The 15,137-nt window shown below is 44.9% G+C and overlaps 1 protein-coding gene across 2 annotated transcripts; it reads right to left on the minus strand.

Annotated features, from left to right (window-relative positions):
* Positions 1-707: 707 nt before the first annotated feature.
* Positions 708-2,660, minus strand: LOC541695 (60S ribosomal protein L23A). Of its 2 annotated transcripts, none has more exons than NM_001348557.1 (4): positions 2,572-2,660; positions 1,971-2,010; positions 1,163-1,523; positions 708-1,077 (listed from the first exon to the last, which is right to left on the minus strand). In NM_001348557.1, the coding sequence occupies exons 2-4, from the start codon at positions 1,981-1,983 to the stop codon at positions 993-995; spliced, it is 459 nt and encodes a 152-aa protein (NP_001335486.1). In that variant the 5' UTR covers positions 1,984-2,010; positions 2,572-2,660; the 3' UTR covers positions 708-992. The 2 variants fall into 2 exon arrangements, with proteins under 2 accessions (NP_001335486.1, NP_001335487.1); NM_001348558.1 differs by having other exon boundaries at positions 2,577-2,624.
* Positions 2,661-15,137: the final 12,477 nt, after the last annotated feature.

Raw genomic sequence — 15,137 nt, forward strand, 5'->3', positions numbered from 1 at the left:
CGCACTGTTCACAAAAGGATAGCAGATGATAGGAGGGCATATCCACACTTCAAAGACTATATCGGTGCTCTAGATGGGACACATATAAGGGTAACTCTACACCCTAATGAACAAGTGAGGTATATTGGAAAATCATGCATATCAACTCAAAATATTCGAGCAATTTAAGATGATATGAGGTTCACATATGTTTCCATTGGTTAGCTAGGGTCTTTGTATGATACAAGTGTGTTGTATAATGCAATAAAGGTGGACAACAATTTCTTGGAGCATCCTCCCAAGAGTAAGCATGTTTGAAATATAATGTTCCCCATAGTAAGCACATTTGAAATATAATGTTTGTATGTATAATGACCATGTGTTTTGTAATGATATAATATGTATTTGCAGATAAATTGTACGTTGTTGTGGGATACCCACCCAATATAGTTGGTTATCTAGAACCGCACAAAGCTGAGAGATAGCATTCACGTGTACGAAACATTATCGAGAGATCATTTCTGGTATGAAAAATGAAGTAGCAAATTCTATATAAAATGCATGTCTATCAGTTGGAGAAGCAAAAGATGATTGCTGTGAGGACTACGTATTTCATAATTTCACTCATGAGCATCAAAGTGGTGATTTATAGTTTAATCAGGTGGAGCGGGAGATTCAGAGAAATTGTTAGAGCCTCAGCCCCTCCCATCATGCAAGGTCCAACAACGGATACAACACATACACGGTTATTTGGTCGAATTATTTGGTCGAGTTGCAAAACCAACCTATTACGACAAACAAAATTACTGGTCATAAAGACTGACGGTGTCCAAGTGTAATGAAGTGCAGAACGCAAACTAGTTCAACCGGTCACTTGGATGATATCAAATTCAGAAGTGTGCATAACACATGGTAATGGAACGATTGAGATCCATAGCTACAAAACTCTGGTTTCACATAGAACTAGGACACAACAGATTGAACTAGGAAACAACAGATGCCTAATGCAGCACTTAGATGATTCCGATTTTGTTGGCCACATCAAGAGCATCATAGTCGGGAGTCAGCTTCACGTAAGCCTTCTTCTTCCCATCAGGCCTGCACAGACACGATAAGAATAACTCTTTAGTTGCACAACATAATAAATCGTGCAGGAAAAAATTACACTGGGGCAAGTGCTAACCTGATCAAGGTGTTGACCTTCTTTGCCTGGATGTCATACATCTTCTTGACGGCAGCCTTGATCTTCTTCTTGTCTGCCTTGAGGTCAACAATGAAGACCAGAGTGTTGTTATCTTCAATCTTCTTCATCGCTGATTCTGTGGTAAGGGGGTACTTGAGAATTTGGTACTGATCAAGCTTGTTCCTTCCGGTAGTGCTGATTCGTGGGTACTTGGGGTCCCTAGCCTTCTTCAGGGTCGTGGGGCGGTGAAATGTCACAGACGTGCGGATCTTCTTGGTCTTCTTCTTGGCTGCCCCAGACTTCACAGCCTTGGCAACCTTCAAGGCCTGGGTCTTGGCATCACCCTTCTTGGCAGGAGCAGCTAATGAAACCACAGTTAGATAAAAAAAACAGGTAATCAGGAGCAGCTAATGAAACCACAGTAAGATAAAAAAGACAGGTAATGAATTTCAGCATGATGATTGTGCGCTAAAATAGACAGGATTACAACATGTATTGATGCCAATGCATTAGAGATCATATCTGTATTCAAGAGATAATGCAGCAAATACAGTTTGCTAATTCTATACTCACCCTTTTGAGAGGACTCATGTTCTGGTCAAGGCATGAGTACAACAAAGAGGAGGTTGTTAGATCGAAGACCTAAATGTACAAATACCCACTAGTTACTAGTTCCTAATACATGGTGTCGTGGTGAGACAAACAAGGGAACAGGAAATGCACGATCAGCTTATAGCAATTTCAAGGTTGACACAGGGCATTTCTTGATCAAGTATATGGCACCTATAGAAATATGTTAGGCGTGTACCTTTAGGAGCCATTTCAGCTTCTCGAAGATGTCTCCTGAACTGGAAACATACAAAGAAAGAAAATAATGTCAGATAGGTGAAGAAGCAAAGGAGACAAGACAAAATAATGCAAATTGTGTAGTGAACCATAGAATGGTTTTGTCATCTACATAAATGCTACCGGTTAACAAATAACAGTACTCGGTCTAGCGTTAACCGAAAGCCAAGTTTAGGCGTTAACCCAGCCAAAATCAGAAACATAGCAAGACCATTAGTAAACCAGCGCCATTTCCAATTCAACAATGGCAATAATATTTGAAATCATAGACAGCATCCTTACCACGATGAGATGGGCGTACTAAGGTCAAAGAGATCCCTCCCACAAAACCTTCTCACGATTAACAGCAAAAGCTACCGATACGAACAGATACACGAAATATAAGAGACCTTGACTCTCACTCCCGCCGAAAGACCTCTCCAGAACAAGCGCTTACAGAGCAGATCCGGCTGTTCCACGAACCGACCGAGCCGGCTACCCAACAAAGAAGTACATACAATTCGGAATGCTGAGACCACAACGGCCGGACAGTGGAGAGATGGGGCGAGAGGAGAGCGGCTTACCTTACCTCTCCTTGCGGCGGGCTGAGGCGGACGCGAAACGATGACGGCTGGGAGGAAACCCTAGCCCCCGGGCAGAGGTTTTATAGAATGGACCCGAGTGAGTCACTCCACTCCCAGTGGGCTGAACGAAGATTGCACGCCGGATCGTGAACCGTCTGTTGGCTGGACTGTATATGGACCGGCCCACATAGATTTGAAACGGGAGAACGGGTGCTTCGGTTCAGTTACACGCCCGCGGGCACTTTGGGGAAATACATGTCAAAGCCCAACTAACCTTAGTTGGGGTTATATGGGTAAATACCTGCTTTGCCCCTGAGGAGTCTCACATCTCTATATAATAAACCTGTATACCACCTTATAATATAGAGAAGAGAAAGAGGTCAGAGGTCCAACCCTACATCATGTGTCTCGTGTGCTATCTGTTGTGCTTATAGGAAGGGATACAGGTCATCCACATCTTCTCGCGCCTAATCTGCTAACGGGAGGGAAGGGAACGGATCTGGTGATCCGTAGTAACGTATTTCAACACGTTATCAGCACGCTCTACCTCGATGTCGCTACGGGATCAGATCTGCATCAACTCTCTGTCAAGCCGGCAGGTCTTACGGCCTAGCCGAACTGTCCTACACGATAGACTCCGATTCCTCTACGCAACCAAATTGTGTGGTATGATTTTGTTTGTTAGTAGAATGGATCTACCTGCTCCCGCAAGGTGTGGCTAGCGCCACCACTAGAGACCGCGCCAGCAGCGTCGTGCCTCACCCTCGAGTCGACACATAGTGCACTGCGTGCATGTCGGCCGCCGCCGCATGTGCCTGCTGCAGACGTTGAATTTGGTATTGGTGTGCCAGAGCAGATCGCGATCGTCGGGAACCACACGACCAAACTTTAGCAGCACCGTGACTGCGTGTAACGACGATACACGCAGGTCAACTCAATGCCACGCTGCAGGCTACCCATGGGCGAGCTTCGTCCCAACCGACGCATGCCACACGAGCGAGCTTTGCCCCGACTGTCGCTTGCGCGCAAACGAGGTCCGTCGCAAGCCGGGCATGCAAGCTTCCGCCATGACGTCAGGCGGATGGGCAAGGCTGCCATCCGCAGGCCGAGTGAACGGCCTGGCATGCGGTCTATGCGGCGATCACAGAGACAGAGAGGAAGCCGGATCTTTGACTGCATGCATGCACACGTTGTGGCTGAAAGAAAAGCAATCTTTGACTGCATGCGTTAGTTAGAGATCCTAATTAAGTGGCTTTGAACGTGTGGTCCCAGTGACTTAGCCCTCGGACGCACCAAGGTGGGAAGTCTGCTCCCTTAGTTATTGTGTGCATGACAGCCTGCATGCAATCTCATTCCTGCCTGATTAAATGCTATTAGGTGTAGCTAAAAAGAAAAAAGAGCAGCAACCAATAAACGGTTAGCATCTCATGCAAATGGCAGTTTGAGCATTTTTCTACTTTAATTAATTATTTTCAGTCGCAAATAATTAGTAGAAAAATATGTGTTTAAATATGGGAAAATACATTTTACACCTAATATGTTATGTTCATGCATTAATTTTTGTGTTTATATTTCTGCATTTATTTCCCGTAGTAAATAATTAGTAGAAAATTATTAAAATGCATGTGAAGGCTATGTTGCGTATTTTCATATCGCTCTAAATATTTATGTTGTGTTGAGCTTTTAGCCTCACGTCGAGCGATTAAATGATATTGTGGGTACCCAGACACGTTGATCAGACTACATTATTAATCGGCTGAGCATTGGCTGCGCCCCGGCAACTCGACACATTATTTGTGTCGTACTAACTTGGCTGTGTCATGTGATTGCTATGTCGCACTCTTGTTTAGTCGGACCGCTTGAGAGCACCTAGAGGGGGGTGAATAGGTGATCCTGTAAAAACTTGAAACTTAATTCACAAAACTTGATTAGGAGTTAGCACAATTAAGCCAAGTGGCTAGAGAGGAGAGCTTGCACAACACGATAACCACAAAGAGATCAACACAGAAATGGCACAGTGGTTTATCCCGTGGTTCGGCCAAGTCCAATACTTGCCTACTCCACGTTGTGGCGTCCCAATGGACGAGGGTTGCAATAAACCCCTTTCAAGCGGTTCAAAGACCCACTTGAATACCACGGTGTTTTGCTTTCACTTTACTATATCCCACTTGCGAGGAATCTTCACAACTTGGAGCCTCTCGCCCTTACACTTTGATGTTCACAAAGAAGCACGGAGTAAGGGAGGGATGAGCAACGCACACAAGACACGAAATCAGAGTACCAACACGCACACAAGTCACAACAAGAGCTCACAACACAACCCGACGAGTTCACAACTCAAATGGAGCTCTAGTTGCTATCACAAAGAATCAAATGCGCGGAATCGAAGTCTTGGTGCTTAGCAATGCTTAGAGAATGCTTGGTGTTCTCCTCCATGCGCCTAGGGTCTCTTTTATAACCCCAAGGCAGCTAGGAGCCGTTGAGAGCATTCCAGGAAGGCAATTCTTGCCTTCTGTCGCCTAGCGCACCGGACAGTCCGGTGCACCACCGGACACTGTCCGGTGCGGATCTCTTTCCTTATTTGGCGAAGCCGACCGTTGCAGATTCCTAGCCGTTGGCGCACCGGACACTGTCCGGTGCACACCGGACAGTCCGGTGCCCCTTCTGACCGTTGGCTCTTGCCACACGTCGCGCGCGGATTACGCGGCCGACCGTTGGCTGGGCCGACTGTTGGCTCACCGGACAGTCCGGTGCACACCGGACAGTCCGATGAATTATAGCCGTACGTCACCAACGATTTCCCGAGAGCAGCAAGTTCGCCTGAGTCAGCCTGCACCACCGGACACTGTCTGGTGCACCACCGGACAGTCCGGTGCACCCAGACTGAGCTGACTTCGGCTGAACAAAGCCATCTTTAATTCCAACTTGGTTTTTTCTGTTTCCAACACTTAGACATAATACATTAGTCTCCAAAACAATATACTAAGTCTTAGAAACATACCTTTATACTTGATTTGTACTTTGTCCACCTTTTAACACTTAGGCACTTGTGTTGGACACTAAATCATCAAAATACTTAGAAATGGCCCAAGGGCACATTTCCCTTTCAATCTCCCCCTTTTTGGTGATTCATGCCAACACAACACAAAGCAAGTAGAACAAGTGCAAAATCAATTCAAATAAGAACTCAAGATTGTTTTGATTCAAATTTGGCATATATGGATCATTCTTTGCCACCACTTGGTTTGTTTTTGCAAATCAAACTCAATTTCCTATCTCTAAGTCAAATTCACTTGTAGAGACATAAACAGAGGTATTCCACGAGAAATTGATCAAAGATTCATAAACTCCCCCTTTTAGATTCATAAACTCCCCCTTTTTCCCATAATCAAACATTCTCCCCACAAGAGACTAACTTTTGACAAAAAGAGACAATAAGAGACAACAAAGAGTATTTTCATAAACAAAAACTCTAACTCTACTTTTTCAAAATTCTCAAGTGGTAGCTGATCCATTTCTTGCTTTGGCCTTATTTTCTCCCCCTTTGGCATCAAGCACCAAAATGGGGATCAAATTTGGCCCTTTAACCCCATTGCCTCACCAAAATCTTCAACCAAGAGTAAAAAGGCAATAAGAGTACATAGATGAACTTGGAATGAGTTACTCTTTCATCGAAGTGCAGTGGAAGTCTTGCATGGTCCAAGTCCACCTTTTCCCTTTCAAACCTCCTTTGAGACTAAGTTAAGCAAACTCAAGTACACAATTAGTCTCAAAGGGTCAAGTTGTAGCATATCTCCCCCTAAATATGTGCATCACTTGCAAATGGACTTGTGAGGTCCGGGGAGTGCTTGTACAACTTGAGCACCATAAATAAACAACAATATGCATTAAGGAACATGATCAAGGCATAAAACACATGTATGCTATAAATCAATCCAGGTTCCGCGAATCTAAGACATTTAGCTCACTACGCAACTTGCAAAAGGTCGACTCATCTAGAGGCTTGGTAAAGATATCGGCTAGCTGGTTTTCGGTGCTAACATGAAACACTTCGATATCTCCCTTTTGCTGGTGGTCTCTCAAAAAGTGATGCCGGATGTCAATGTACTTTGTGCGGCTGTGTTCAACAGGATTATTCGCCATGCGGATAGCACTCTCATTATCACATAGGAGTGGGACTTTGCTCAAATTGTAGCCAAAGTCCATGAGGGTTTGCCTCATCCAAAGTAGTTGCGTGCAACACTGTCCTGCGGCAACATACTCGGCCTCAGCGGTGGATAGGGCAACGGAGGTTTGTTTCTTAGAGCTCCATGACACCAGGGACCTTCCTAAGAATTGGCACGTCCCCGATGTACTCTTCCTATTGACCTTACATCCAGCATAGTCGGAGTCTGAATATCCAATCAAGTCAAAGGTAGACCCCTTTGGATACCAGATCCCGAAGCAAGGCATAGCGACTAAATATCTAAGAATTCGCTTCACGACCACTAGGTGACACTCCCTTGGATCGGATTGAAATCTAGCACACATGCATACACTAAGCATGATATCCGGTCTACTAGCACATAAATAAAGTAAAGACCCTATCATAGACCGGTATGCCTTTTGATCAACAGACTTACCTCCTTTGTTGAGGTCGGTGTGTCCGTCGGTTCCCATTGGAGTCTTTGCGGGCTTGGCGTACTTCATCCCAAACCGCTTGATCAAGTCTTGTGTGTACTTTGTTTGTGAGATGAAGGTCCCATCCTTGAGTTGTTTCACTTGGAACCCAAGGAAGTAGCTTAACTCGCCCATCATTGACATCTCAAACTTTTGAGTCATCACCCTGCTAAACTCTTCACAAGACTTTTGGTTAGTAGAACCAAATATTATGTCATCAACATAAATTTGGCACACAAAAAGGTCACCATCACAAGTCTTAGTAAATAGAGTTGGATCGGTTTTCCCAACCTTAAAAGCATTAGCAATTAAAAAGTCTCTAAGGCATTCATACCATGCTCTTGGGGCTTGCTTAAGTCCATAGAGCGCCTTAGAGAGCTTACACACGTGGTCGGGGTATCGTTCATCCTCAAAGCCAGGGGGTTGCTCCATGTACACCTCCTCCTTGATTGGCCCGTTGAGGAAAGCGCTCTTCACATCCATTTGGAACAACCTGAAGAATGGTGAGTGGCATAGGCTAACAATATGCGAATTGACTCTAGCCTAGCCACAAGAGCAAAAGTCTCCTCAAAGTCCAAACCTGCGACTTGGGCATAACCTTTTGCCACAAGTCGTGCCTTGTTCCTTGTCACCACCCCATGCTCGTCTTGTTTGTTGCGGAACACCCACTTGGTTCCCACAACGTTTTGTTTGGGACGAGACACCAGTGTCCAAACTTCATTTCTTTTGAAGTTGTTGAGCTCCTCCTGCATGGCCAACACCCAGTCCGGATCTAGCAAGGCCTCTTCTACCCTGAAAGGCTCAATAGAAGAGACAAAAGAGTAATGTTCACAAAAATTAACCAATCTAGAACGAGTAGTTACTCCCTTGCTTATGTCACCCAATATTTGGTCGACGGGATGATTCCTTTGAATTGTCGTTCGAACTTGGGTTGGAGGTGCCGGTTGCGCTTCTTCCTCCATTCCATGATCATCTTGTGCTCCCCCTTTATTATACGTCTCTTCTTGATTAACCTGTTCATCGTCTTGAGTTGGGGGATGCACCATTGTTGAGGAAGAAGGTTGATCTTGCTCCTTTTGTTCCAGTGGCCTCACATCTCCAATCGCCATGGTGCGCATTGCGGCCGTTGGAACGTCTTCTTCATCTACATCATCAAGATCAACAACTTGCTCTCTTGGAGAGCCATTAGTCTCATCAAATACAACGTTGCTAGAGACTTCAACCAAACTCGATGATTTGTTGAAGACCCTATACGCCTTTGTATTTGAGTCATAACCTAGCAAAAACCCTTCTACAGCTTTGGGAGCAAACTTAGAATTTCTACCCTTCTTCACTAGAATGTAACATTTGCTCCCAAATACACGAAAGTAAGACACATTGGGTTTGTTACCAGTTAGAAGCTCATAAGAAGTCTTCTTGAGGAGGCGATGAAGGCAGACCCGGTTTATGGCGTGGCAAGCCGTGCTCACGGCTTCCGTCCAAAACCGTTCGGGCGTCTTGAATTCACCAAGCATCATCCTCGCCATGTCTAGTAGCGTCCTGTTCTTCCTCTCTACCACATCATTTTGCTGTGGTGTGTAGGGAGCGGAGAACTCGTGCTTGATTTCTTCCTCCTCAAGATACTCCTCTACTTGAAGGTTCTTGAATTCGGACCCATTGTCGCTCCTTATCTTCTTCACTTTGAGCTCAAACTCGTTTTGGGCTCTCCTTAGGAAGCGCTTGAGGGTCCCTTGGGTCTCAGATTTATCCTGCAAAAAGAATACCCAAGTGAAGCGGGAAAAATCATCAACTATAACAAGACCATACTTACTTCCTCCTATACTTAGATAAGCGACGGGTCTGAAGAGATCCATATGAAGTAACTCCAGGGGTCTTGATGTTGTCATCACATTTTTGGCATGATGAGAGCTTCCCACCTGTTTACCTACTTGACAAGCTGCACAAGGTCTATCTTTTTCGAAAGTTACATTAGTTAGACCTATCATGTGTTCTCCCTTTAGAAGCTTGTGAAGGTTCTTCATCCCCACATGTGCTAAACGGCGATGCCACAACCAGCCCATGCTAGTCTTAGCAATTAAGCATGCATCTAGACCGGCCTCCTCTTTTGCAAAATCAACTAAATAAAGTTTGCCGTCTAGTACACCCTTAAACGCTAGTGAACCATCACTTCTTCTAAAGACAGACACATCTACATTTGTGAATAAACAGTTATATCCCATATTACACAGTTGACTCATAGACAACAAGTTATATCCAAGCGACTCAACTAAGAACACATTAGAAATAGAGTGCTCAGATGAAATAGCAATTTTTCCTAACTCTTTCACCTTGCCTTGGTTCCCATCACCGAATATGATTGAATCTTAGGGATCCTTGTTCTTGACGTAGGAAGAGAACATCCTCTTCTCCCCTGTCATGTGGTTTGTGCATCCGCTGTCGATAATCCAGCTTGAGCCCCCGGATGCATAAACTTGCAAGGCAAATTTAGGCTTGGGTCTTAGGTACCCAACTCATGTTGGGTCCTATAAGGTTAGTTACAATAGTCTTAGGGATCCAAATGCAAGTCTCATCTCCCTTATATTTGGCACCCAATTTCCTAGCAATTACCTTCTTATCCTTTCTACAAATAGAAAAGGAAGCATTGCAAGCATAATAAATTGTAGAAGGTTCATTCATTACTTTCCTAGGAACATGAACAATATTTCTTCTAGGCATAGCATTTTTCCTAGCCAAATTTCTATGATGCATAGAAGAACTAGAAGCAAACATTGCATTTGAATCATAAGCATGTGAAACAACATTATTGCAACTCCTATCATGATGAACATTCCTAGAATATCTTCTACCATGGTATAAGAAAGCATGGTTCTTTTGAATACTATTTGCCATAGGGGCCTTTCCTTTCTCCTTGATGGAGATGGAAGCCTTATGGCTTGTTAAGTTCTTAACTTTCCTCTTGAAGCCAAGACCATCCTTAATTGAGGGGTGTCTACCAACCGTGTAGGCATCCCTTGCAAATTTTAGTTTATCAAAATCATTTTTGCTAGTCTTAAGTTGGGCATTAAGACTAGCCACTTCCTCATTCAATTTAGAAATTGAAACTAGGTGTTCACTACAAGCATCAATATTAAAATCTTTACACCTATTGCAAGTTGCAACATGTTCTACACAAGATGTTGATTTATTGGCTATTTCTAACTTAGCATTCAAATCATCATTTATGCTCTTTAAGCTAGAAATAGAGTCATGGCATGTAGACAATTCACAGGAAAGCATTTCATTCCTTTTAATTTCTAATGCAAGAGAATTTTGTGCCTCTACAAATTTATCATGCTCTTCATACAAAAGATCCTCTTGCTTTTCTAACAACATATTCTTATCATTCAAGACATCAATTAATTCATTAATCTTATCAACCTTAGTTCTATCTAGGCCCTTGAATAAACATGAATAGTCTATTTCATCATCACTAGACTCATCCTCACTTGAAGAAGCATAAGTAGTATTGTTTCGAGTACATACCTTCTTCTCCTTTGCCATGAGGCATGTGTGATGCTCGTTTGGGAAGAGGAATGATTTGTTGAAGGCGGTGGTGGCGAGTCCTTCGTTGTCGGAGTCGGACGAGGAGCAATCCGAATCCCACTCCTTTCCAAGATGTGCCTCGCCCTTTGCCTTCTTATAGTTCTTCTTCTTTTCCCACTTTCCACTCTTCTTTTCCTGGTCACTATCATTATCAGGGCAATTAGCGATAAAATGACCAATCTTACCACATTTGAAGCAGGAGCGCTTCCCCTTCGTCTTGTTCTTGTTGGGGTGCTCCTTGCGACCCTTTAGCGCCGTCTTGAACCGCTTGATAATGAGGGCCATTTCTTCCTCATTAAGCCCGACCGCCTCAACTTGCGCCACCTTGCTAGGTAGCGCCTCCTTGCTCCTTGTTGCTTTGAGAGCAACAGTTTGAGGCTCGTGGATTGGGCCATTCAACGCATCATCCACGTATCTTGCCTCCTTGATCATCATCCACCCGCTTACAAATTTCCCAAGAATTTCTTCGGGCGACATCTTGGTGTACCTAGGATTCTCACGAATATTGTTTACAAGATGTGGATCAAGGACAGTAAAGGACCTTAGCATTAGGCGGACGACGTCGTGGTCCGTCCATCGCGTGCTTCCATAGCTCCTTATCTTATTGACGAGGGTCTTGAGCCTGTTGTACGTTTGGGTTGGCTCCTCCCCCCTGATCATCGCGAATCTCCCGAGTTCGCCCTCCACCAACTCCATCTTGGTGAGCATGGTAACGTTGTTCCCCTTATGTGAGATCTTGAGGGTGTCCCAAATTTGCTTGGCGTTATCCAAGCCGCTCACCTTATGGTATTCATCCCTGCACAATGATGCTAGAAGAACAGTAGTAGCTTGTGCATTTTTGTGAATTTGCTCATTAATAAATATAGGACTATCAGTACTATCAAATTGCATTCCACTCTCGACTATCTCCCATATGCTTGGATGGAGAGAGAACAAGTGACTACGCATTTTGTGACTCCAAAATCCGTAGTCCTCTCCATCAAACTGAGGAGGTTTACCAAGTGGTATGGAGAGTAAATGAGCATTGGTACTTTGAGAAATACGAGAGTAATCAAAAGAGAAGTTAGAATTAACCGTCTTCCTTTTCTTGTAGTCGTTGTCGTCATCCTTTTGGGAAGAAGAGGACTCGTCGCTGTCGTCGTAGTAGACGATCTCCTTGATGCGCCTTGTTTTCTTCTTCTTCCCGTCTTTTCTTTTGTGGCTTGAGCCCGAGTTAGTAGACTTGTCATCTTTTGGATCATTGACGAAGGACTCCTTCTCCTTCTCATTTACCACCATCCCCTTGCCCCTAGGATCCATCTCTTCGGGTGATTAGTCCCTTTCTTGAAGAGAATGACTCTAATACCAATTGAGAGAACCTAGAGGGGGGGGGGGGGGGGTGAATAGGTGATGTTGGGGGCCTTCGTCCTCCGAAGGTCCTCAAAAACATGATTTGACAATGTTTTCCGAGTGGATTATGTGAACAGGTATTTTCGGATCCAGAATTATGAATATGGAGCACGGCCAGGACGAAGCCTGAACCAGACGAAGGTCGAGTGTAGCCGAAGCTGTGCGCAGGGAAGCTTCGGCGCGATGGCAGAAGGGGGAACCGACTCAAAGATGAAAAGACTTCGGGGGCCTCGACAGATTTCCATAAGCCGTTAACAAATGTAATGGACATGGATGTAATTTTACGTGGGCTGCGTCCCGCGTCTATAAATAGATGAACAGTACTCCCGTACTGTTCACGCTGACTTGGCATTTGCTTTTGGCATCACGCTCGTACTTTTCACCTTCTCTCAGGACCGAAGGTACATTTGTAATTTGGAATCATTTCTGTTTTTCCATGTTAATAAAATAGAAATGATTCTATGGTGATGCTTATATCATATTTCATGCTTTATGTGAGTCCTTCGTCATTACTTGTTATGTTTACGAAGGTATGTCTCTCATGACCTTCGTCCGAGACTCATTATTTCCCGAAGGAACATAATGCTTCGAAGGACGAAGGATTTTAACACTTAACACTTTTTATGTTGCCTTGTTCTTAACTCTTAGCACTTGAGAACAAGTAGCCAACATTGGCGCCCACCTCCGGTGAACTCACTTCCACTTCGAGTCTTCGTGAACACCTTCGGAAGCTATAGACCTTCGCTATGGCGCCGAAGAAAGCTTCAGCGGCTGGGGCTGCAGCACTACAACCGCTGGACCACAACCAGGAGACCGTCTCTCTTCGGGAGGCCAGAAGCCAGAAGAAAAAAGCTGTTAGCCCGACGCTTGAGGAAGAAGAGCTAGACCAAGAAATCAGAGAGATGGAGATGCTACATCAACAAGTGCAGAGGAAGAAGGAGAAGGTGGCCCGCCTAGCTGAGTTGCAAAGGCAAATTGACGAAGCTTCTGAGGAAGTTCGCCATCTCACTCACGATGAGCAGAACAGAAGGCCTCATCAGAAAGACCTCCATCAGGAGGGCTTCGTCAACGAAGACGACTGGTATGATAATTTCCATCAGGGAAATTTTGTTTTTGATGATGCTTCTCCTCTGTCTGCTGAGCTGCAGGCTACACCTTGGCCTCCATCCTATAAGCCACCCCAGCTCCCCATGTTTGACGGCCACTCCGACCCGAAGCAATTCTTGATGAGCTACGAAGCAACAGTGTCTTCGTACGGGGGCAACGCTGCAATCATGGCGAAGTCTTTCGTCATGGCCGTCAGGAATGTTGCTCAGACCTGGTATTCCTCCCTTCGGCCAGGAACAATCACTTCATGGCAGAAGCTGAAGGATATGTTACTGACCAGCTTTCAAGGATTTCAAACGAAGCCGGTTACAGCTCAAGCCCTCTTCCAGTGTATTCAGGATCACGAAGAATACCTTCAGGCGTATGTCCGAAGGTTCTTACGATTGAGGGCGCAGGCACCAACGGTGCCCAATGAAATCGTTATCGAAGCCATGATCAAGGGGCTCCGTCCTGGACCTGCAGCTCAATACTTTGCTCGGAAGCCTCCTCAGACCTTGGAGAAATTGCTCCAAAAGATGGATGAGTACATTCGTGCTGACAATGACTTTCGCCAAAGAAGGGAGGAGGCCTTCAGATTTTCTGAGATGACCAGGGGCTTCGGAGGAAGATACTACCCGAGGCATGTCCGTTCCATTCACAACACTCAGAATGATGATAAGGGGAGTCAGCAAAACAGGCCGCAGTGCTCCTCACAGGCTTCGGGGCAACAACAAACTTTCTTTCGGCCACCAGCTCCAAGAGGCAGAGGCGCCAGGGGCTTCGGCGGAAGATTCGGAGATCAGCCAAGGAGACTGTTTTGCCTATTCTGTGGAGAGGGCAAGGGCCACACCACTAGGACGTGCCATGTTACAATCCAGAAGCAAAAGGAACTAGCCGAAGCTGCATCTCAACAAGCTCAGTCGAAGCAGGTTATGCATACTGCTTCGTTTCATCCGCCTTATGTCCCACAATACATAGACAACCACCCTGCGGCTTCTGTAGCTTCGGCAAGTCAACCTCAAGCTTCCTGGCAGCAGCTTCCGCCTCCACCTCCATTGCAGCAAGGTCAACAGCCAGAAGGGAGTCAATACGCTCCACATCAGAGGGACTTCAGAGAACAGTCCGAAGCTCGCACAGTCAACAGCACTGTGCCAGAGTCGAAGCACATTTATTGACATATCCTACCTTTGATAGCAGTCTTTTCTATTCAGTTTTATTTTCTGTGAAGCAAAAAACATTGATAGTTTTCATGCAATAATTTCGTTGTTTCCCACGAGGAAAATCTATTTGCTCCACAGGCCCAAGTTGCTGAAGCCTAAAACTTTTTCCGTTACCAAGGAGGACCTTCGGATTAAAAATCCTTCGGAGTAACAGAAAGTCGTTCTAAGGAACGCAGAGTAAGTTTATGAAGTCACAAAAAGCCGTTCCAAAGGGAGCGCAGTGTAAGTTTTCTGCTCAGAAGTCGTTCCTAAAGGAATGCAGAGCCTACAGCGAAAAGTCAACGCTGATACCGCCTAAGTAAAAGGCGAAGAAGCTCCTAAGGGAGGCTTACAGCGAAAAGTCAACGCTGATACCGTCTAAGTAAAAGACGAAGAAGCTCCAAAGACGTTCCCAAGGGAATGCAGAGCTTACGAATATATTTTATGTGTATCTCCGGAACAAATGTCACATGCATAACATAACATCATCACATCATTTTGCATAGCATAAGCATCATACATCATATTGCATTTGGCAAGAGAAGGAGATACTCTCAACCTTCGAAAGGATGCTTTGAGAAAGTGACATCGAAATTGTACAGCTTCGGAATACAGCTTCGGAGAATATTTTTACGAAACATGGGCGAGCTT

Source organism: Zea mays, chromosome 2 (assembly GCF_902167145.1).
Source record: "Zea mays cultivar B73 chromosome 2, Zm-B73-REFERENCE-NAM-5.0, whole genome shotgun sequence".
Lineage (NCBI taxonomy): Eukaryota > Viridiplantae > Streptophyta > Magnoliopsida > Poales > Poaceae > Zea > Zea mays.

Excerpts from the sequence above, each read along its gene's own strand:
- LOC541695 (NM_001348557.1), bottom strand. Across the intron at positions 1,078-1,162 it reads AAGGTCAACACCTTGATCAG|GCCTGATGGGAAGAAGAAGG; the intron begins GTTAGCACTTGC and ends GTGTCTGTGCAG.